Source organism: Python bivittatus, unplaced genomic scaffold (assembly GCF_059951505.1).
Source record: "Python bivittatus isolate LINGU-HERP-01145 unplaced genomic scaffold, Pbiv_v1 ctg000590_np1212, whole genome shotgun sequence".
Taxonomy (NCBI): domain Eukaryota; kingdom Metazoa; phylum Chordata; class Lepidosauria; order Squamata; family Pythonidae; genus Python; species Python bivittatus.
In genome coordinates this window covers 20,075,618-20,100,475 of record NW_028277086.1, presented here as the reverse complement: position 1 = coordinate 20,100,475, position 24,858 = coordinate 20,075,618, and the positions used below count along the sequence as shown (strand labels likewise).

The 24,858-nt window shown below is 38.2% G+C and overlaps 2 protein-coding genes across 2 annotated transcripts in view; both read right to left on the bottom strand.

The window, feature by feature from the left end:
• The window catches only part of DPYS (dihydropyrimidinase), a 38,296-nt gene extending 33,460 nt beyond the window's left edge, over positions 1–4,836 (bottom strand). The window contains exon 1 of the mRNA XM_007430419.3: positions 4,541–4,836. Within this exon, the coding sequence (XP_007430481.1) occupies positions 4,541–4,789 (249 nt within the window). The 5' untranslated portion in view covers positions 4,790–4,836. The remainder of the gene's footprint in view (positions 1–4,540) is intronic.
• Positions 4,837–9,991: 5,155 nt separating this feature from the next.
• The window catches only part of LRP12 (LDL receptor related protein 12), a 35,576-nt gene continuing 20,709 nt past the window's right edge, over positions 9,992–24,858 (bottom strand). Inside the window, exons 2-7 of the mRNA XM_007430418.3 lie at positions 24,454–24,510; positions 19,447–19,582; positions 16,972–17,174; positions 14,882–15,980; positions 14,378–14,510; positions 9,992–12,576 (exon numbers count right to left, since the gene is read on the bottom strand). Of these exons, the coding sequence (XP_007430480.1) occupies positions 11,716–12,576; positions 14,378–14,510; positions 14,882–15,980; positions 16,972–17,174; positions 19,447–19,582; positions 24,454–24,510 (2,489 nt within the window). The 3' untranslated portion in view covers positions 9,992–11,715. The remainder of the gene's footprint in view (positions 12,577–14,377; positions 14,511–14,881; positions 15,981–16,971; positions 17,175–19,446; positions 19,583–24,453; positions 24,511–24,858) is intronic.

Sequence of the window (24,858 nt, the reverse complement as noted above, 5' to 3'; positions counted from 1 at the left end):
AGTTGCAATGAAATCAAACGTTTATTTTGCCCCTGAACAATATAAAATAACATCAGAACTACAATAGTTTAGGACCATTTCAACATGAAAGGAACCAGTCCTTAAGCTATGGAACAATAACAGAATTAATAACACAAAGCTATAAAATCACTGTATCACTAAAATCTATATATAAAGATTATGATTAATGTTAATATTAAGAATATATAATATAATAATATAATTATTATAATATAATGCAATATAAAATTGTGAGGTAAATATGTTAATATATGAAAGCTATGGAAAGATAATTAAAAATCAGAATTCCTAGCACAATATGAAATCCCCATATAACTAAAATCTTTATGTAAAAATCATAATATTAACATTAAAACTATGTAAACCTAATATACAGTAAAGTAGAGTATAAGTCAAAGTGGTCTAAATTATGCTATTCTAAAATATAAACACATGGATGTGGTCTTTATCTGATGATACTGTTTTTACTGGTAGTCAGTTTCTGGTGGGTTTTATAGGCTGCTGCAGAAAACATGAAAATGTCATGCATTATGGAGGGATTATAATACAAACGTATTAAGAAAACATACTTTATCTTCATGTGAGCTGGGGAGGGGCTTGTCTGAGATGTTTCCTCAAGTTATTTTCTTGGCCCAGGCTTAAGCCCCACTTATCTGACCATTGCCTTGGTAACAGCTCTTTCTCCTATCCTTCAAGGCCATTCCCTATTCCCTCCACACCTGGGAACCTTATAAGTAGTGGGGGAGACAACTTCTTCAAATATCTGTATTTACTTACCTACTTATGGGGCTTAGAGGCTGCTATTGTTGATTCTGAGCAGCCACTAGCTTTCCAATACATAGTTGGGATTAAAATCATACATGCAATCAGTTAAAAAAACAGCAACTAGAAGACATTTTGCTGGAACCAGTGGTCACGTATGAAACATTAACCATAATACCAAGACCCAGTCTCATGACTGTGAGACAATTATAACAAGCCAACCTCCCTGGCTTGAGGGAATAACCCATTTTTTACTAACTTTCTAAAAGCTGGAAAGGGACCTATCACACATCTGGGGGCTACTATTCCAGAGGAGGGGGCAGTGACTGAAAAGATGTGCTTATGTGGACCCTGAAGATGACAGTCTCTCATTGAGGGAATGCTTAGCAAGCATTAACGCTAGGGTCTACTTGCAATCTACCTCCCCTCCCCTGGTTCTTCAACTGATATATATACAGATGTAGCAAGTCCACCCTACATCTAACTGGGTGGGTAGATGCCACAGGCAGAGGGCAGTCATACAGATATCCAGGCCACAAAACATAAAGGTCTCTAAGGGTGACAACCAGCACCTTGAATGGTACTCAGAAGCTGACTGGCCAAAAGGGCATCTTTGAGAATTAAGGTATTGTGTGGGCTACCTGAGTTACTGCATTCTGGACTAGATGTGGCTATGAAATGCTCTTCAAGGGCAGAAGCATCTCCTTAGCTAAGTGCATTTTAAAGGTGCACCAGGTAGGAAGCAATGCTCCAAACCTAGGAATGCTTCTATATGAGTGCACATGTACTTGTTCAAGGCTGTGTGCAGCACCAAAGGCTTTGCCTGGGAATTTCTGCAGCATTTATGTGTTACTGAGCCTCACCAGCTCACCAGGCCAGATGGTCTGCAGATGAGGAAGAAGGGAGCCAGAAGCACCTAAGGCACACAATTAGTGGGAATCATTTTCCAAGTGGCTGCTGAGCTGGAAACATAAATCTGTGTCTCAACAGAACAATAACAGAAGTGGAAATGATTACTTTGAAATATGGCAGTTGTGACCCAGAAGAGTAAAGTAAAGTCCTTCAGGGACTCTGAGGGTTTCATGTGAAATGCCTTTGTCAAATCTCAGGGAAATATATCAGTTGAAGAACCAGGGGAGGGGAGGTAGATTGCAAGTAGACCCTAGCGTTAATCTGGGCAGGCAAGACTCAAGAACATAAGGATCCGAGAAAAGCAAGGCGGTGGAGTGAGTAAGATGCAAAGGGAGATGAAGCTTGCAGTTCATGAATGCTGAATAATGTACACTGATGAAAAGGACAGTTGCTTTCTTAATGGCATGCATCCCTCCAGGAACAGTGGGGGCACTGAGTAATCATGGCATTTTTCTGATTAAACTACTTTGTAGGAGAAAAGAAGGAGAACTGAAATGTTGGTGCTTATACGGTATATGTTAGAAACCAACAGATACTTTGCTTTTGTCCTCATTGGTTAAAGAATAGTTAGTTAGTTAGTTAGATAGATAGATATGATCCCTTAATTTTAAAGTTGCTTTGGAGGGTGCTTTTAAAAAACAGCCTATAAATAGAATAGAATTGATTGCATCTATTAAGAGCAAGAATGAGTGAAGTGCTATTTAATTTGCTTTTCACCTTGTCTCACATACACAAGCAGGAATTGAAATAATTATTTCTATACTGTTATCCATTCAAATTTGAAAATAATGAGCAGCCTAAAAATAGCATAAGGGTTTTTGTTTAATTCATAAATGTGTGTGTGTGTGTGTGTGTGTGTGTATGTGCTTATCACATCTGATCTTCAGTAAAATTCCATGCAACTTACAATTAAAAAACAGAATTGTTACAATCAGCGTAGTCATTGTCATTCTTTCAGGCAGTTATATTCTATAAACCTCTGAATTAAAATATTGTATTGTTTTTGAACATATTCTCAGGGACATGTGATACAATGGTAATGGTTTACTTGGAGTAGGAGACTCAGTCAAGAAGATCACAGAGCCACTTTCCAAATAAAAGTGTTAAATGAGTGAGCATTCCTCCTTAATAAATTAAAGATAAAGCCTGATTATGAGGTTTTATCTTCTGGCTGTCTAGAAGTTGGGGGTGGAGGTCATCTAACCATTAAAAAGAGTTTCAGGTTTTGGGAGGGGTAAGGTGTTAGAGGACAGGCTTGGGTTCCACATGACCTGCTCTGCACTCCTAAAACAACTGTTGTCCCCAGGTGACAGTGTAGATCTATGTTTCTCAACCTTGGCAGCTTGAAGATGTGTGGACTTCAACTCCCAGAATTCCCCAGCCTGGGAGAATTCTGGGAGTTGAGGTCCACACATCTTCAAGCTGCCAAGGTTGAGAAACACTGGTGTAGATTAACCTAGCCCTGTCACCTTTTCTAGGTGGAACAGAATAGGGTAGCTCTGTTCTCTTCACCTTGGCCAGCCAACTCTCCTGATTGTGAAATTCCAACTTCCATTAACCCTAGCGAACATAATCAGTAGCCAACAATGACAGTTGCAGTCTAACAGTATCTGTAGAACTGAGCATTCACTGCCCCTTTCGAAGAGTGGCTATGATGATATAAACATTATTCACAGGCCTGGGTCATTACAGGCACTGTGAGCAATATGCCTGAATTGGAATTATATTTTTGAACTCAAGACAATCTGTTTGGTTTGTCTTAATTCATGCAGAATAGGAATTATATTTCATAATTTAGCTGTGGAAGGAAAAGCACTTTGACAGCAACACTCTATGTCAGCTGTATTGAATACTTCTTTAGGTGGCCGTAGGTGCTGCCCAAAGTATTCAGTGGCTTTTGGTGGACAAAAATGGAAAGAAACATGTTTTAGAAGTTTTGGGTTATGCATGGAATAAAAAGGGGCTGTTTTGTTCTTGATACACACCAAAACACAGTTGTTCTGAAAAGAAGGGTGTGCATTATGGTGGGGGTGGGGGTAAGAAGGGGAAAAAGCCAAAGACGTGGCTGGTGGCAGCTGAGGAAGGAACGGGAGGGAGGGAAGATGGGTTCCTGGAACATCTGCCCTGGGACCACAGCAGTTTTTCTCTTCAAAGCATTCAGGCTGAAGGTAAGACCATCCCAAGTCTTGCCAATGGACCACCTTTCTCTGGAAGCCACCACCTGCTTTGCCTGCTTCTGCTGTAGGTTATCTTGGATTGATATGGGCTTATCACAGCAATTTCCTCCTCCACTCTACCCGGATTTCAAACATTTTCCCCCCGGGCAGCTTGGCTGGGTCCTATATTTCTGCCCCACTGTTGAATAAGGAAAGGGAAGGGAGTTAGGGTTAGGGTTATCTTCCTTAGTGGTCAATACTGGAATGACCCAAAGGTTCCCAGCAGATTCTCCCCAAGGGACAGATGTGGCCACTAAGTGGAGGTAACAGGGAGACAGGGTGCCGGTGTTGCTGTTATAAGATGTTCTTCTCCTTTAAAAGAGTGTTGCCTTAGTTGCTCCTATGCTCTTAAAGGAGAGCTTTAAGAACATGTTTTGCACTGTTTCACTATTTACCCAATTTATCAGTTGTTTGAAGAAGCTGGTGGTTGGAGGGGGGGGAGAGTTCTTGTTAGCCCACCTCAGGAAACTGGAAATGCCCACTCGCCCAACCCAGCCAGTGTAGGAAAGGCATGCTGTTGCTGATTTGCAGGACCCTGGAAAATGAAGTGAGGAAGGGGCGCACCTCGCACTAGTGGCCTCTGCACCAACTGCTCTGGGGGGCGGGGGAGGCTGCCTCGATTGCGTTACCTTCGTGCCTTGATAAAAGTCGTCTTTTGACTGCGTCCCCATGAAGGGGAACTGCATGTGCGTGTGCGTGTCGATTCCGCCGGGGAGAACCAGCTTGCCCGTGGCATCCAGCGCCTGGACTCCGTCGAGGGCAGAAGGCTGGAGGTGCGGCCCCACCGCCTTCACGACCCCGTCCTCGATGTACACATCGGCCACTTGGGAGCAGTCCGCGTTCACCACCTTCCCGCCTCGGATCAGGAGCTTCTGCATGGTCGACACTTCTGCGGAATCGCTCGCTCAGCCGCCGCGCGCGGAGCTCAGCGGCGCCGCGCTTTGAAGGTTCCCTCCCGAGTCGGCCCCGCCCCGAGGGCCCCACGACCTCCCTTCCCCTCCCCTCCCCGGCGGCCTTTTCTGAAGAAGTGACTCAGAGTCGCCGCTGCTGCGTCCTCGCCAAAGCCACTCGGTGCTTTCTTGCGCCACAAGTGGGGATGGCCTCTCGAGGTGCAAACCGACCCCGCGACGTTAGTTGGTGGTGCGCTGGCGGTAATGGACGCCCCATTCTACTAAATCCGCGACTAAATTATTGTGAGATAAGAATAAAGGAGGATTGTATACCCGTCAAATAATTAACATTACTGCGCAGTAATTCCTTAACAAGTCTGGTAGCTTTCAGGCGGAGGAAGCCACGGATAATTGTTTTTCCCCCAGAATGGACCGTTTAGCATGAAGATACTCCTTTTACAAAAAGTTAATTTTCCTACTGTGGTGCGGGATTCTAACTCCATAATTGCTAGTCAGGCTTGCTAACTAGGGTTGGGTTACCACTAAATGGCAGCAAAGGCTATTCTCTCCTTATTGCCAGCTGGTGGTGATCCAGCTTTTGCAGCCCAGACGAGGTAGCCCTACACTTGGGGATACAGAGGTTGAAGTGAAGCAACTTTGGGGAAGGCTATGTTTTAGGCTATGAAACCTTTTTAATGTAGACCCTCCTTTCAGCCAGGTTTGATTCCCAGTGACTTGTAGACACTTCCATTTAATTGTCTCGGCAAGAGCATCGAAGTGATTTGGAAGGTTTTCAGCTTCTCAGCCTTGTGCACTGCTCTGCTATTCCCTGGAGGAACAGTCCCAAAACTAACCAGGCCCAGGCCTAACTCTCCATCCCAAACATGGTTAGCCGTCTGCGGAGGCAATGAACTTTGTCCTTTTTTTTTTGTTTGTTTGCTTGCTTACACTGCTGATAAGAGTGGTCAACTTCAGCACTTCAGTCTTTGGCTTGCAAACATTCACAGTGGCCTTGAGCTCAAACATAGTTCTCTCTTAGGTAATAACGGATTTTAAAAAATGATAAAGGGAGCAGATATGTCAGCATATAGGACTGGGGTTGACCAGATACATGCAAAGTTATGGGGATCCCACAACTTTTTTTGGGGGGGGAGGCAGTCCTGGTGGGCACAGTTGGAATTCTGAAAATGCATGGATGTTCTTGAGAAGTAACAGTGGAGCTGAGGAAGGGGACTGCCTATTCACAAAATAGCTATCATGAATGAGAGTTATGTGCTAGATTTATATCCCAGCTTTCTTTGATGAGCTCAAGATAATTTACATGGGGATTGAATTATTTATACATAAAAAGGAATAATAAGTAGTAGTAATAGTAGTAGTAGAATAGCAGCTGCCACCACCACCTTGGGTGCAATCCCAAAACATCTGGAATACCACTTGAAGGCACTGACAAAATCACCATCAGTTAATTGCAAAAGGCAGCTTTACTTGAAACAGCTTACATCCTACGATACCTTTAACACCATCAAACAACATCTGTCTATCCCAGGTCCTTGGGAAGGACTCGATAGGTGGATAAAAATGCCAAATCCAGTCAAAACATCTGGCTGTGTGACTAACAATAATAGTAATAATTCCTTTCACTGTATCTCAACAACAAAATTGTGAAGTGATTGATCCAAAGTCCCCAGTGATTTCAGTGGCTAAGGGGAGGACCTGAACCTAGTCCCCCCAATCCTGCTGCTCTAATACCCCAACCAATACACCATAAACATCAATTTACCATAATGCTACCTCCTACCATTGCCTCTAGTCTTCTCCACTTGCAGTGATGCTCTCTATTGCCTCCCCTGCTAATTTTATTTAACATAATTTTATAAGATGGTGTGGGCCATGACTACCCTGAGGTTATTTAACAATGGTCAGAATGTAAGCAGTTTTTAATTAATAGAATTATGGTATTCTTACAGAAATGGCCAACAAATTTGAATTTGGTTTTCTACAGGTTAATTGCAACTTAACATCTACTAAATCATACCAACTTTTGCTCTACCAGGTTAGAGTGGCCTATTGTCTACCAGATAAGAAAACAGAAGATAGCAAAATCTCTAACAATTTCATTGTGATGGTAAGAAGGCCCACCTATACATATCTTCTTAGAAGGATGGCTTTTCTATGTCAATTGTAAACAAATTAGTTAAATATGCCAGAAGACATTTTGTTTTTGCTGCAAGAGACAAACAGGGTTACACCCCTTTGGAATCAGTTCAAAAATTATTCTAAATTAGCAGTACATTTTCCCAAATGTTAAGCTTCTTACAGACCTGTTTAAAACAGGCTTTTGTGTAATATTTCAAAAATTATGATAATCCACAATACTTCAGTCTCCCTCCCTGGACTATAATTGCAACCAAGTCATATATACTGTATGGGTATTTATGGTAAGGTGCCTCCATACTGCAAAACAGGTCTTGGCTGGTGAGACAGGGAAATGAAAGAATGTAAATGAAGGAGGTAGGATTTAAAAGGCATATCTGAAAGCAGAGACCTCTGGAACAAGGATGCTGCCATTATAGCACTATATGCATCTAAAACAGTATTAGAGAGTCTCCATTATTGACAAGCCAAAAACAGTGTAAGCAATATTCTACATGTAAGTATGATTGCCCAAGAAGTGAGCTAATGAATCAATAAGCCCTTCTACAGACATGGTTCTGTTAAAGGAGGATAGCCAAAACAGACAGTTGTTCCCTTTGGAATTAGTTTATGCAATTTCACAACTCCAATTAATATTAGAACTTAGCTTGTTTAAAATGGAAAAGTTAAGTATTATGTTAACTGTGTTACCCTTGAGCTCACTAACAAGAGAATAAATTGTTAGAATAAACTGAGTGACATAGTTTGCAGTGTTATGTTAAATATTGTGCTAACTATGGTTATATTATAGTCATTTTTCCTCTTTCTTCATATCACTGGACTATTAAGGTCATCCAAAAGATTGCACTAGTTTGGCAATCTTACCTTTGCCTGCAAAGTACTTTGCTCTTTCTGATAAATTTGTCAATTCCTTTGCAGGAAAATTTACTTCTGTTCTTTCCAATTTCTTCAGTACACAAAAATGGTCTGCTCCGGACAAGTCATATTCCCCTTTTAATTACTACATATATGTTATGCATAGAAAAATATAATTCTTCATGCTACTGTACATAATCCACATTATGGAGAAGTTTGCAGTTAAGCACGTAATGGATGATTCTGACACCACAGCTGCTCTGAACACAGCATGGTAGGGGTGGATGAAGAATCCATCCAGAGAGATTATGGTTCCCTCTCTGAAGTAGCTATAAGGCTATAAATGAATCAGCACACAACCCATTTGTAATTTCAGATAAATGCGCTGCAGTTCTTCAAGTGGTCATCTTGGAATTCATGCTTATGGGTGATGCATCTGCACAAAGCCGCATTTGAAACCTTACAAAATTATATGGCAGGAGCCCTGCCATCCAAGCACACCATAAAATTATAGTCAGCTTTTGCTAAACATTGTCAGTTTTTAAAATCAACATAGCCAATTTGAGGAAACTATTAGGTCACTTGAGACTAAATGGGTTAGACTTACAGAATGTGTGAATTCAGAGATGACCATTCAAAGACCTCATGAAATACAGTTCGTTATCTCACTTCTTGGCTAATCATAGTTAAGTATAGAATGTTGCATGTACATTTTTGAGCCTGTTAAAGGAGACTCTCTAATACTGCTTTTGAAATTTCATAATCATCTCTGTGATTAACACACACTGGTTAGTAGTAAAATATAGTCCTGGCAAAATGATACCATACAATCCAAGTAAAAGGCAGGAACTTAACAGACATCCAGGGAATGAAGCAACGTTTCCATTAGTGTTAAGGAGTTGGCAAAAATATGTCATAATTCAGATGGAAGGTTAAGACTAACTTTGGAAGGAAAGAAATATTTGGATGAAGAGCTTTGTAATGAGCACAGTTCTCTAGCTCAACTAGCCAATTACAACAAAAATGGCATTTCCATTTTGTAGGTTTGATATGGTAGCCACAAATTCAAAGGATTTCAACATTAAAATAGTACAAGAAAGAAGCTCCAGCCAGCAGTGGTGGGGACACTGGAGGATAGAGGCATGCTAGGTCTTTCATGAAATGCTTTATTAGCAAGTTAGAAAAAAGAGTCTAATGACAGAAGGGGGGGGGGAAGAAGATGCCTGCAAGATATGCTTCTACTTAAGAAAGAGCCAAGCCAATGCAAGAGAAAGCCCAAAATGTGATGGATCTGCTGCTGCAAAATCAGATTAAACTGAGATCACTACAGGTCTGATGGAGGAAGGAGACCTGCTGACTTGCTTCTTTCTCCATAAAATTTGATGGAAAATTATTTTTCCACATCTAGAATGTGTGATTGTGTCTAAAGTTGCAATCTTATGCATGCTTACTTAGTATGAAGCTGCGTGAACACAAAGGGACTTCCATGTATAGGATGGCACTGAAAAATGTAACTGTTTGCCATACAGGATAAAACAAATGTCTTATTCTTAGAAACAAAAGTCATAGTATATTCAAGCCAATAGTTTGATCACTTTTTTGAAATCACTGAAAATGAAATGTTTTAATTCTAGGCATTCCCCTTTTGCAACAGGTTTGAATGTTTTTAAGATACTTTAGCCTAATTCTATGTTAAGTTTAAAGAAAAACAACATGATCTTTAGCTTGGAAGATAAAAAAAAAAAATGGAATCCTAGCAGACAATTTTGCAATTAGTAACCTTGAATTTGGTTCAAGAGATCCCCTCCCCTCCCCAGAACAAAAAGTATGAAGCGTACTAAGTTCTCTATATCTTGTTCATATTTAAAGACTGAGATAGAATCTTTTGCTGGCTATTTTAGAGCCTGGAATTAAACTGATATCCTCTCGTTTGAGCCCTATCTCTATACTTTTGGTAAAAGTGAACACTGCATTTTCTCAATTTACTCATTTACTGAGAAAACATATGATTCAATAGTAAGGTAACATCCAATTTTTCAACTTTGTGAAAAATGAACACACCTTCAATTTAATTTTATATATATATAAGGCTTTCTACTTGTGTTTTCTTAAAAAACACAAACAGAAAACAAATAGATATTTTGTTTTTTCTTTAAAAAGTATCTCAATACATAATACTTTTTTTAATTTGATATATCTTAAAACATTAGGGGTTTTTTTTGACAGCATAACAAGAATTCCACAAGACTTTAAACATGCTTTAAAATGACATTCAGCAATGTATGTAAAATTTAATAAATAGGTCACAGTCATACACAAATACATTTTTCATAATAAATCATTAAGCCTACTTAGACTGCCCAAGTATAAATATAACAGCAATTCACAATCTTTACCTTCTCAAAAGATGCATTTCTTGGTATCATCAAGAAGTAACAACCACCAGCTGGCCATTAAACTGGAAACATTTTTTTTTCTCTTGCTGATATATTTTGCACTAACAATGGGATGTAATAAAATAAAAACCTTGAATTTTTTGTTGTTGTTTTAAAGCACAAACTGATACCAGGTAAACTAGCTTTTAAATATAGTGAATAAATAGGAAATTAGTAAAGCAAATTCAATTGCAGCAACAAACAGAAGAAAGTGAGAACCCAAGAACAGAGCTATGGAAATATAATAGATATTCATTGTTGCATTAGAGACTAATATTTAAAGTTATAGTGCATATGCACTAAGCTCTTTAGAGACCTTAATATAGGTTTAGTGCAAATCCCTTTAGACTGAACAAATTTAAACTCTATTAGGGAAAGATCCATTACAGTTTTCTAAAGTTATGCGTACCTATTTCAGCTTCTTAAAAAACACATTATATACAAGAATCAAATGCATATTTAACTGCTTTAAGTATCTATCTAGAAAGATAGATGAAAAATTTCTTTGAATTTTTACACCTTATTTGGTTGTACCATTCTAGACCAACTTATTAAAGTTAATGTTATAAAAGCTACAAAACATTTTTTTTTTTGCCATCAGTTTCTGCCATTTCAACATTTAAAAGAAAAAAAAATACAGTGTACTGGAGAAAGTCCATCCTTTGAAAAAAAAAAGTTCACTAGAGAACATTCAGTAATTTGACAATATAAACCACAAGAGGAAAAAAAAAAGAATACTTTCAGCAATAATTAGCATTTAGTATATTGTATTAAATTATATTGGCAATTTACACTGGATTTGATTTTAACATGAAATAAATATTACGTACAAAACAGTCTGACAAATGGGAGTGAATGGTAGGCAGCCAAAAGTGTGGGTGAGCAGCCATGTTCCTACTGTAAATTACACAATGTTAAACTATCGGAAACTGAGGACTACTTCCTAGATTACTCTATTCTTCTTTCTTCCCAAAAGCATGAGTAAGGATCTGGCAATGGATGCATGCCTCTACAACACTGAAAATGCACACATCCTGGTATGCCAGAAACACGCATGCTGCACAATTCCACCAAGTTCACCCGCTGGTTATGTGTTTCAAAAATTACAGAGACAACCCATCCTCCGTCAACACCTTGCCCAGGCTTTAAGGACTCTAACAGAAAAAGCAGCTCTAGGAAAAGCTCTCAGGAAAAGGACCCTTAAAGGGTAATAATAATAACAAGAACAACAACAAAAACCACCACCCTAGCAACAAACATACATTACGTATGTAGACTGGTAACAATCTTTTTTTAGTTCCTCTTGCGACAGATTCATTCAGTCATGCACAATCAAATTTGGAAGTCACATGAGTTGCCCTGGGTTCTTTTTGAAACAAAAATCTATTTTTTTCCTTAAGGGTGAAGTACAAAAACAATCACCATATTGCTCCAACTTGCAGACATTTCCACTCATTCAACCAACACTTAGCAGAGTAGCAAAGCCTCATCATCACTAATTTCATTTTTCAACAGAGCTTCTAAGCATGAGTCAGGTATCTGAGCAGTGTGTACTATTCCACAGCGCTCACAGGGGCCATCTCGGTTACAGCACCGTACTCCATTATGTGTTGCACTGTATGGCTGTCTAAGCCCTTGTCCTTGATCCGAAGTGAGATCAAGCAGAGGTTGTGAACAATCATTCACATCAAAGTCTGATGCTACATCAGAAACTGGAATTAGCATTTCAACATCATCATCTTCATCTCTTCCTCCACCTACTCCATTATCAAGCTGTCTCAAAGGGCTTTGGTTTTGATTAACTGGACTTGATCTTCCTAAGGTGAAGCGTACCCAGCGTAACCCTTGAGTCATACGACTTAACGCATTAGAAAACTGATGGCGTCCTGGACTAGAACTTGGAGGATCCATGCTTGTTGGTTCTCTTCCACTGTCTGTACTACTGCTAGTATTCTGTGTTGAGGAAGTTCCACAGAGTACAGTTGCTTCCACAGCTGTTGCAGGAGGGACCTTTTGAGGCAAAGTAGCAGCAATACCACCAACTGCACCTGTTGTGTCTCTTCGTTCAGTTTCTGTATCAGTATCATCAGATTCCACTGAAAAGAGGCTTCGGTGTGAACTATTTCTTTCTGTTTCTCTGTTACTGTTCTGGCTGGTAAGGTCATCTCCATCTGATGACACCAACGCCATGGATGCAGAATGACGAGATCTTGCAAAATTAAAGATTCGGTTCCAAATATTACTTGACCGGCCAGCAATTGGAAATCTAATAGAGGTAAATCCAAGCTGAGATCTCACTGCTAGTCTCAAATTTTCTAAAACCGAAGCCTGAAAAACAAACATAGGTAAGTCCAATGCTATAAAGAAAAAGGTAAAAATGAATGTAATATTGGTTCCATTTTATTTTTTCTGTAAGTCTCATTATTCACTTTATAGCTAACACAGAACTAATGACTTACTGAATCTGAGCAGAAAAGAGAAAAGACCAAGAAGCCTGCTTTTGCTAAAGATGCCATGAGTAAAAGCATTGAAGTCATGCTGGAGCTTGAACCTCTCTTCATCTAAATATAGTCTTTCAAAAGTACAGATCCCCAACTCATTACTAGGTACTTTCAATTCCCTCCCCTCCTCCCCCTTCCATCCCTTATTACATCTTGCAGATAATAATAAGACTAATGCAGCTTGAACACCACTCCTGACTGTTTCCTGAATCTCTGCATACCACCTATTTTAAAGAACAAAGGGGGTGTGTGAGTGAGGCATGGCCAAAGTACTGAGTGGAACTATTAGAGCCTCAGTGTGGGCCCCCAAAGAGAATTTTAGATGAGACCCCCAAGGTGTCAAGTAGAACTCTTAAGAACTTTGAGACAGACCCACCAGTATTTCAAGGTACTGGGCAATCTCCAAAGTCAGAGTACAGACCCACTAAATATTGTGCGAGGAAGAGGAAAGAAGGTAGATGGATTAGTCCCAGGCTTAATTATTATTTCAGTTTCTTAGTTCAACATACACACAGTGGGAGATTTAAAAATGATAGTGGATTAAATTAATTAATGGTGCAGTTGTTATTATTTTCCACATTTAGGCATTACTGGCATGGCTTTCTGGTGATATTTAAAGAACTTCATTTGATGGAATACTTTGCTAAGAGTAACGTGCACCCAACTAAATTATTACAGTGATAATATAAGTACTATGCATATGAAAAAGCCACATGATTACATGACAGTTCCATTGGCTTTATCTTTATCCACTTTGCATACATTGTACATTTACACATGTATTGAAGTGACTGAAATAGAAAAAATATCATTGTCCTTTGGCTTTCTGAAGACACAGATCACTTAATTTTAAGAATTAAGGACTTTTGCACAGAAAGATTGTTAAGCAGTTACAGAGCTGAAATATAAAACTAACGTGTAATAGATTTCTGCTTTTCATAGTTTTTTCCCTCAAAGACTCCACAGAATTTACACTGGTATTCAGAGAAAAAGAAGTATTTCAATATGCTTTCAGGAAAACTCAGCTCTGTATGCTTCTTTGGAAAACAGAAAGAATTTTCAATGGAAACTGAAAGACAATAAGCAAGCACTCATGAAATGTGAGTAATCAAGAATTAACTGTCTGTGTATAATAAACAGAACTGTTACTCATATATGTAACATATATATAAGAGAAAGAATCATTCCCAAGGTAGCATCCAGATGTTTACTAAATGCTGTTTTTGAGTCTGAAATATTTTTAAGACTTAAATCAGAAATATTTCAAGAACCCATGAAATGTAAGTATTTCACAGCATTTCAACACATTAAACCGAAGCAGTCTGAGTTTTATGACAAAAATTGTTTGACCACTTTGTATCAGACTGTAAAAATCCTAATCTCATGGCCATTAGATTTAGCAAAAGAAGTATTCCCAATCTAATTGCCTTATTTGGGGAGTGAGGGAAAGACAGGATAAGAGAGATGCTGGGCTGGATCCAAAGAGTGAAAGTTAGTGTGTCAGAAATGATATATCTGGTAAGATAGTTTGAGTCTAGAGAATCCTCTTGTAGTAAGGAGCTGAACTAAATAAAGTAATGTTTGATTTTTCAGAGCAACCTATTTAGAGTTACCATAGAGGTTCTTACCTGATTTGGTGAACAAACTGGGAAATCTTCAACTGGTGGAATTAGACCTTGTGCAATCAACTGTCCGTAAGAAGGAGGTGCTTCTCTTCTCAGTAACTCTGCCTCAACCCTTGACAGTTGTGTCTCAAATGACCTGTACAAAAATACAGGAATGCTATATGGAATCCAAGTCATATATAACAGCAACAATATTTTGTGTTATATAGTACATTTGCGCTAGGAAAGGGACCTGTCCTTTTTAAATCTAAGACACATCTGCCCACTGATGGTGCAAAATTAATTATAAGAACAATAATAATTTCATCAAAAGAAGAACTGAGTTTGCATAAGCCTATCAAATTTCAATCTCTATTTTTCATGTATTTCAAGCAGTCAAAATTAGATTTTACTTTTTCTTTGACAAATGAAAAACATTGGTAGAATTCATCAATAACCAAAGCTATTATTCCATGTATACACTATCATATTCTCAGACAAATGAGAACAAACCAGCAGGTTGCTTACCTTCGTTCAAACATTCTTAATGAATACAGTTTACAAGTACATCCCAATGCAATGACAAGAAGCAACCCACAGATAAGGCTTCCAATGACAGCAGCTGTAATTACTCTGGTGGGTACAATCACGGGACAGTTCTCTTCATCACTACCATCACCACAGTCATCTTGAGAATCACACACCCAGCTCTCAAACACACAGCGATTATTTTTGCAGTGGAAGTTCCCTGGCTGGCAAAAGAAGCAATTCTTTTCATCAGAACCATTGGGACAATGATTTTGGTAGTTGCAGCGGTCCGAGCGTGGGTAACAGGCACCATTGCGAGAGCATGGGAATTCTTCCTTCTGACACATGGTGCAGTTAGTTTCATCCCTTCCATTTGGACAATGCCAGTAGCCATCACAACGCTGTTGCTCTGTGTAACATCCCCAGTTTCCACCACAGGGAATTTCCCAGGGCAGACAAAAACCATCTACTTGATATGTAGCATTAAACCCTCTTGCAGCATTTACTTTGTCAGCACAAAAATGCACTCTGATTTGACCAGAAGATGAAACAACTGTAAGAGGTGCATGAGAGTCAAAGGCAGTTAAAACACGCAATAGCTTGTGTGGGTTTTCTTCTAATCCGTCATATATTTTGACATAATCCCCATAACCAGTACCATCAAGTTTAAAGTCAGTGAAACGCAAAATAACTTTGCGGTGATCTCCTGTATCTATCAGCCAAGTACAATTGCTCCCTGGGGGATAAAAGTCTGGATAATTAGGAGAATTGAAAGTACCATAAAAATATTTTAGTAATTGCCCACAGGTTGGCAGGCCACAGTCTATTTCATCTCCTAAGTCAAGACAGTCAAGGTTTCCATCACATCTTGAAGATTCTGGAATGCACGTATAAACATTGAAACGAGAGAGACACTGGAACTGATTGTATGCACATGGTTGGAAGGAAGCAGCAGTTGGAGGATTAGCTTTGGAACAGATTTCTTCATCAGAATTGTCTCCACATTCATCCATGTCATTACATTTCCAAGATTCTGGAACACATTTCCCATTAGCGCAGTGGAACTGGTTACAGTCGCAGCTCAATTCACTGGATTTCCCTGAAACCAATATATTTAAGAAATGTTTATTTATTTACTTAAACTTACCACTTTTTGATTTTACATTAGTCCCATTTACATGTAACGGAAACTGTAGAAAAAGGAACTGCAGGACTATGGCCTGCTCCCAATGGAAAATGTTTTCTTTCAGCTCACTCACATTTCTATGGATATCTGAGGTTTGAAAGTCCAGATGTCTAGATTTAAAATAGCTAGGTTCCCCCAAACTCTTGCATGCATGATAAAAAAATAAAAAATCAGAACCCTTTTTATGACTCTCAGCCAAATGGAGGGGTTGGAAATCACCATTGCCTGTGAGCCCTACAACTATTAAAGTTTTCACTAATTAATATGAGAATAAGTTATCTGGAAACTGTATTGTATCAACTTATCTTCCACAATTTGATAGTGTTGGCTATTGATACATAACATAATTTCAATTGCTTTATTTTGTGCTTTCGTTTGCCTGTTTGTGCTTAAGAAAACTGCAAATTTCAGAAAGGCAATAGGTATTTTCCTGTGAATGTCTCCAAAGAGACATTGCCAAGATTGGATCCTTTTCCTGAGCTCTAAATCAACTACTGACATATTTAAGTTAGCTGAAAATGCCTACAAATCCTCAAATGTTTCTAAAATTTAAAAAAAAAAATTATCTGTCAGCAATTTTTCAATTTAAAAAAATGGAAAAATTATAAGTTTCCATCATAAAGAGTGCTCATATGTAGACTAAAGCCAATGATAACTAAATTCATTGGGTTTGGACTTAGCAGCTTATGTTAACCATTTTGGTTTGTAAATCACAATTTATGAATTTGTATGTTTTACAAATCCAGCTAATTGTGGTTTGCTTGGTAAACTCAGGTTAAACAAAATCATGGCCTAGTGAGTTGTGTGAACCCAGTCATTATGCTTTTCATGTGAAACTATAATGAGCCCACAATCTAAGCAACATGTAACATATTGACTAAACCATTTTTAAATTTAAACATACCAGCAAAATAAGTCAATCTGAAGCCTTTCCGGGATATGATATCATCTGAATGAAATCTGATCCAAACGTGGTCTTGTGAGGAGATATATGGAGATGGAACAGAGGATCCACATACTCTGTAATTTTCCATATTTTTGTAGGTCCCTATTGTTAAGGAATCTGAACTGCATCGCCGTGATCCCTGAACATCAAAATCCTGAAAACTATGAAAAAAAAAAATCTTCTTTTAAGAATTACCATCACTATTTAAAAAGTGGTGATTTCATACATATGTTAGAAGCATTTTTGACATGACAAAATTTAACAAGGCTTAAAGCAGTATTTGTTACATTATCACAAGATCATGGTTTTCATATATTCTATACAATAAATTAATACATTTATCTTATACAAACTGCATCTTAATTTTTTGCCTATTTTTGGTGGGGAGGGGGGAAACTTTTAAAAGCCCTATTAGTTTTAAACTAAACAGAGAATTACATGCTAACTATATACTACTAAAATTCTCTTGTCTGTTTGTAACCTTCAACTGGGCAAAAAGCTGCATCATAGGCCAACGGTTTTTGAACCAAGGTACCTCAAATGGGCTAATTTACAGAATGCGTCCAAAATCCGGGACCCATTGCTCCAGTGGGATTGAAATTTGGCAAAGTTGTGGCTGCCTCAGCACCACCACGCTGCCATGGTTAGCCACAGTCATGTGACTGTCATTTCCAGTGCTCCCTGCCAGTTTCCCACAAGCCAACGGGGAAGCCGACAGGAAAATCTAAACTCAACTGGGATTGCTGATGCTCCTTGCCAGCTTCCCACAAGCAAAGTCAGTGGGGAAGCCGGCAGGAAGTTGCAGGTCCCAGGCCAGCAGGCAGGTAAGTGACTGCTGCTGGGCGGGAGAGGGAACGAGGGAAGATGTGGGATCATCAGGGAGGTTGTGCAGGGGTGCATGAGAGGCACAGTGCAGGTCAGGGAGGGTGTGAGAAGGTACCTGAGAGATGCAGTGACGGTCAGGGAGGGCGTGCTAGGATGCAGCGCAGGTTTTATTTATTTATTAAATTTGTCCCCCGCCCATCTCCCCCCAATGGGAGATGGTTGGGGAGGGTGCACAAGGATTGAGTCGAGGAGGGTACATGGGGGTGTGGTACAGGTTGGGGAGGGTGCAGCACGGGTCAGGAAGGGTGTGTGGGGGTGTGCGAGGGAGGGAGGGAAGGAAGGAAGGAAAGAAAAGGGTGGAGGGAGGGAGGGAGGAGGGAGGGAGGATTTCTGATGCTTCCTGCCAGCTTCCCACAAGGGAGGGAGGGAAGAAAGGAAGGAAGAAGGAGGGAGGAAGGAAGGAAGAAATGAAGGAAGGGAGGAAGGGGGAAGGAGGGAGGGAGGAAGGAACAGGGAGGGAGGGAGGGAAGAAGGGTGATTTCTGATCCTTCCTGCCAGCTTCGCACGAGGAAAGTCAATGGGGAAGCCAGTAAGAAGTTGGAAGTTGCTCCCGCTCCCATTGCTTTTTTGCCCGCCTGTGGTCATTCTGTTTCTCTGTTTAGGTAAAGAAATATCTCTGAAATGCGGACCCCATGGGTCACAGGTTGTCTAGTAATACCTAAAGATCATCTGCATGAGTTTTTTCTTCCATCATGAAAATGTGGGTTATTCCACTTCTCTGGTTTAATTCAATACAGACCTATTGAGGGAAATTAACTCATCACTAAAGACAGGACATATCAGACAGAAAAGTCCTTTCTATCTTTTATCCATCCTAGGCAAGCAATCTGACATATCCATGTCAGACACTGGATATCCTACTATAAGAACCACAGCAAATTGTATAGTTTTTCTTGAGCAAAAGGTAGCTGAAATGGAAATACTTTTCAGTTTTGTTTCACTTTTGGTCTATTTTGGAATTTTTGAAAACCTGTCACATCCCTCCTCAGCAACTTATACAATGTTACAATAAGAAATAGGAATGAGCATATCCAAGAATGGAAAATATCTTTAGCATAAGGAAGATATTTTTGCCTAGTGAAGTAGTTACTCAAAAGATTTTGTTACTTTCAGCAAATAGACTCCTTGCCTCAAAGCAAACTGCTTTCAAAACAAAGCTGTGATAGGACATGGAGAAAAAGCAAAATAAGTACATGGTTAATGAGCAGTTTTACCTGACCTTTTTCAAAATGTTAAACTCATAAGTATTTACTTCCTGACTTAATAAACTCTGCTACAGAATCCAATATGTGAAATTATGGAAAATACTACTGGACTTCATTTTTGCGTTAGGATTTGACATTCTGTCCTAACAATGGAATGCTCTGTATCTGAGAGTTTAATACTGTATAAGGATTTTTTTTTATAATCAAGAAGTACCAACAAATTTGAAGATAAAAGCAATTAATCAAAACAGTTGTAAGTTTTTAATGTTCAGTAGAGAACCATTTAACACAAACAAGTTTAATTTATACTTTTCACATTATATTCATAAAATCCCCAAGTTACCTTATTGTAATAATTTCTCCTGGGTTTGCCTGGATGTACCAGCTACAATTCAATCTAGCAGGATATTCAAGAGGCCAGCCTGGGCTTGTGATTATCCCACTTGGCCCTCTAATTTGTTCTGGAATGTCTCCACAACCTGGAAAAAATGTAAAGTTGATGTTACTGGTTGTAAGGTATCCCTGCATTCTGTTACTTAAGCGTAAATGGAAGAACGTTTGGAGCCGCACCCAGTAATGGTCCTTCTAGGAGACCATCCTGCCACCTGAGGCCAAACACGTATCTCCAAATCTGTTATACAGAATGTGAAGCCACCAGGAGCAGAGATTTGAGAATGGGTTGCAGAATGCCACAGGGAGGAAGAAAGACACCAAAAAATACCATTTTTGTCCCCTGGTGGGGACCTTCCACTATTATCACTACTGAATAAAACTCATAAATATTTACATGGTCATTTTGGATTTACATACAAATAAAAATGCAAAACCCTTGCTGTAACATACATACAAGCTAAAATTAAAAAAAAAATCAGATTTGGATGAAATGTCAGCACTTTATAGTAATTTAAAAAGGCATATATATGCCATTATTTTCTTAACTAAATAGAACACAAAGATGAAAAAGGGGGAAAGAAAGCAAAACAACAATAAATTATTATATATACATGAGAGTTTCTCACGCATGTATAAATGCATATAAGTACTCTATTTAATGTCAATAAAGGATGATTATATTTCATTAAAACAATCCATACATAATGTACATAGGTAAGTAAGTTGTTCATACGTCACAAGTAGTATCAGATCTTCAATCCAGTGAGCAACTGGGGCCATAAATATGTCTTTCCAATGTTGAAAGACAAGTCTCTTAGAGATAGGAAGGACACAGAGAATTCATTTTGATTGTCCATCTGCCAATTTCCATGTATTAGCTTTGTAGTTCAAAAGAATATGGAGTCTGAAAATATTAAACCCTGTCTCAATGTCAAATTAATATGTCTATTGAATTTTCTCCAGAATATAATAATTGTAGGACACTAAAACATATTTTAATTTAGTATTATTTTCATTGCATCTCCAGCAACATGAACTACTCATTCTTTTTCCATACAAGTGCAATGGAATCCAAATAACTCAGAAATCTTATTAATATTTTGTTGTTGAATATGCTATAGACTAAGATCTACAGCATTTTTTGATACAGGCATTGAGACAGTTTCCCATTGTTTGACAAAATGGGGATCTCCAATTCCTTGTTCCATTCAGTCTTTAAAACTTTCATATCTTGAAAATTGGTTCCCCGGAAGTCAGTTATAGTACTTTCAAGCAACGACACTGATCCATTTTTAGTTCTTTAACATACTGTTTTGCCTGGCTCATACTTTTGTTAGAAAGAAAAAGACAAAGAAAAAATACATTCTGGACTTTCCTATTAATGGCTGTTCTTTATTTGTTTTGAATAATATTTGCAAAACACTTATAGGATCGCCTTTCTATCTTTACAGATAGTCCTCGCTTAACGATTGTTCCTTTAATGACAGTTCGGTTACAGTGGCCTTGGAAAAAGTGCTTTATGACCTGTACTCACACTTATGACTGTTGCAAACCATTGCACCATCCCCTGCAGTCACGTGATTGCGATTTGCAACCTTTTTTACAACAGTTGTTAAGCAAATCCCCACAATCATTAAGCTAATCACATGGCCGTTAAGTGAATTCTGGCAAAAAAGGCCATTGGGGAAGCTGGATTCGCTTAATGACATGATTTGCTTAATGATGTGATTTGCTTTAACAACTAGTGATTTGTTTACAACCATTGTAAAAATGGTCGTAATATTGGGTCCAGTCACCTGGTGACTCACTTAATGACTGCCCTGTTTAACAACCAATTTTCCAGTCCCTGTTGTGGTCGTTAAGCGAGGACTACCTGTATTAAAATTAAAGCCCAGAATATTTAAATAGTGGCTCCAGTATTCCCAATTCCCAGATGATTTATCTGGGATTTCAGATTGTTAATGCCTTTAGCATATGCTCACTCAGTTAACTTTCACAACTTTGTGGGTTAAGTCAGTATTACTATCTCCATATTACTTATGGGAAGGGTTGGTGGCACAATGCTTACGGCAGAGGCTAATACCAGCTATATCAATTAAAATGTAAGATTACCAGAAAAAAAGATAAGAGCCTTACAAAGTTAGGATAGTCTACTCTTAAATTCTGTAGAATCTTGATGATTTTCAGTCATATAACATGCCTGGCAATTTAAAAGTGTCAAAAGAAATTATTCAGTGAATACTGAACACTGAACACTGAATACATTCAATTAATAAAGTACATTTTTGTTTTAAACTAGAAGTGTACATTTAGTTTGAAGGAATTTTAATTCCAGAACTAAAAAGAACTGTTTTGAAGAGATTCATCTGAATGAATGAATGAATGAATGAATGAATGGATGGATGAATGAATGAATGAATGAATCTGGGTCAGCTGGAAGATTTGAGAGTGATTCTGAAGCAAAGAAAGCTAAGAGTTTATGTGTTTTAAAAAATGATATAATTTTTCCCAAGCTTGCTCACTATCTCAAAAAATGGTCAGGGTATAGAAAACGTAGCTCTAGGATTGTTCCCTCTAGCATTTAACCAGGAAATTTTATTAGGTCTTTTTAATTCCAATTACTGATCTGCAAGAAACACAAAATATGTTTTGTTCTGAGAACAAAATAGCTTGACTTGAAACATTTTGTTGGAACTTTCTGAGTACAAAACTCAAAAATGCTTCAAGTGTTCCAGGTTCTGACAAAATCAAAAGTGAAATGGTTCAATTTCAGGAAATGATGGGAATTTGGAACAAGCCCATAGCTTCCTCCTTTATCACCATAATTGCTACCTTTTACCTAATTTGTATAAAATCAGCTAAGAAGATGTGTTTTATTATTGTTTCCTATGTAAGTGATTTACCATGCCACTGCATTCTTTGTTTAGAAAAGTAAAAGAGGTTTAAAAAATTATCATACTTCCTTGAAATTCAATTAGTCATCTTACAGTGTCCCATTTTACTATATTTAAAAAAAATCAACATTGTCCAATTACCTTACTGAGAAAACTATTTGCAGACATTTATATATTTAAAATCTTTACAGAGTTGCTGGCAGTTGGATGACATAATATAAAGTATTATTAATTATTATTATTATATTTATGGATACACATACAAAGTTTCAATGTAGAAAGTTTGTGATTAAAGGGACAGTCACTCATCTACCCTTTTCTAGCACCCGCCACTCCATTTCCTCTCGAAGATGTGTGTTACTTCTTCCTATCTGATGTCCAGGCATGTCCTTGCATAATTGTTTTTGCTGTATCCTCCATTTATTTATATTTTCTTTTAAGGACACCTGCATTGCTACAAACCCCAAGTTTTTTTTAAGTGCATCAGTATCTCACTTCTTATATATAATAGTTAGAATTTGTTTGTTTTTGTGCCTTTGAGTCAGTTTTTGACTCCTGGTGACTGCCTGGACAAGTCCCTACTGTTTTCTTGGCAAAGTTTTTCAGAAGTGGTTTGCCATTGCCTTCTTCTTCCTAGAGCTGAGAGAGAGTGACTGGCCCAAAGTCACCCAGCTGACTTTCATGCCTAAGGCAGGACTAGAACTCAGTCTCCTGGTTTCTAGCCTGGTGCCTTAACCACTACACTAACCTGGCTCTCTAGTCAGATTTTAGGTGAAATAATTCCCTATACAAGACTACTCTTCAGATTCTATTCATAACAACCCAACTATGCTTGGATATGTTAGATACAGCAATATCTTTACCAGTGCATTTCCAAGGGCTGATTTTAGCCTTTAAAACATTAAGCAATTCCTCCCTATCAGCTGCATCTGTGCAAGTGGTGTATGGGGTGGGGTCAAACCAGTCAATCTGACAAACACAACACGATGTTGTCACAAGCCCTGCCCCCTTTGTACATCCCTATCCATCTCCGATTCTGCTTTTGTTGTTTGGACAAAACCAGCTGGAGCTGCAGATGACTATGCTATTTATCTAGGAGGCAAACAAGCAAGAAAAGGTCAAAGAAAATGGATGTGCATTCAAAATTTTCTTGAAAACCTGTACTGATTGGCTTTAAAACAAATTATTTCAACCGCTGCTTTCACCCTGCTTATACTCCGCTTGTGTTTTAAGTTTGATAGCGGAGGCCCTTCTTGCTTGTCTAGATCTGAGGCAATCAAAGTACCAAGTACTGGGAGATGGCCTTTTCTATAGTCATTGCATAGCTGTACAACAGTTTCCCACCTGAAGCCAATCATTATAGGTTTTCAAAAGATCTCTGAATACGCTATTTTTTTCTTTTTCTTCGCTGTGTTTTATTGGGCAATTCTTGTTTTCATTCAATTGTTTAAGTGCGAAATAGGAATGTTTATTATTATTGCTCTTTTAAATTACTTTACTAATTTTGCTCTTTAGGATGCAAGAAGCCTGAATGGCTTTTGCCATTTAAACACACACACACATGCTCAGAATAACACAACCAAGCACCTCTAAGCAATGCTTTCAGGATCTCCTCATATTTTTTTCTTCTGAGCTACAAAGGAGTAGAACAAACCTTAAGGACCTCACCCAATTTCTCTGTAGAGTAGAGAGAAGTGCAGTCAAATGAACAGCATCTTCAGATGTTTCATTATGTTTTAAGATGTATAATACATACGACTGAGAACATTTAATTTCACAAAACTTTGATATAAGAAATCAAGTTAGCCAACTTTTCTTTTAAATGTTTCTATGGAAAAATAATTAAACAGAGAATAATCTGTTCGTGACCATGGTAGTGGTATCAAATTTATCTTATGAATTTTTTTTCCATGTTCCAGTTGCTTCATTCCTTATTACATGCTGGAAAAGGCAGTAATAATTTTTATAGCCAAATATCTCTTCATAAGATACCAGGTGGCTTTCAATATTTACTATTTAAGTCATGCATGAAATTTAAACATTACAAAAAAAAAGAGACTTACCAGTTGAGCTTCCTGAAATATGCACATTTTCAGAACGTTCTGCAAGAGCACTGTTTCCTAAAATTAAACATAATGAATAAACTAATTTTCAAGATAAAATTTGTAAAAAAATTTCAGATACAGTATTACAGAGAACAAAAAGAACAAAAAATGAACTGCTTTAATATTCTAATTTAATACTACATTAACATTTAATTTTCAAATACTTCAGATCCTAGGTCTCTTATGCTACATTTTTAAAAGAAGAAACGATAGGTGGGAATAAAATGATGATATAATTAAAGGACCAAAGGAGTCTGGGTTATACAATGAACAACTTATGCAGAGAACCTAGCAGATACCAAGAGTTTGGTTAGCTTGTAACAGACAAGGGATTTTGGCTGTTTAGTTTAACAGTTTCAGCTT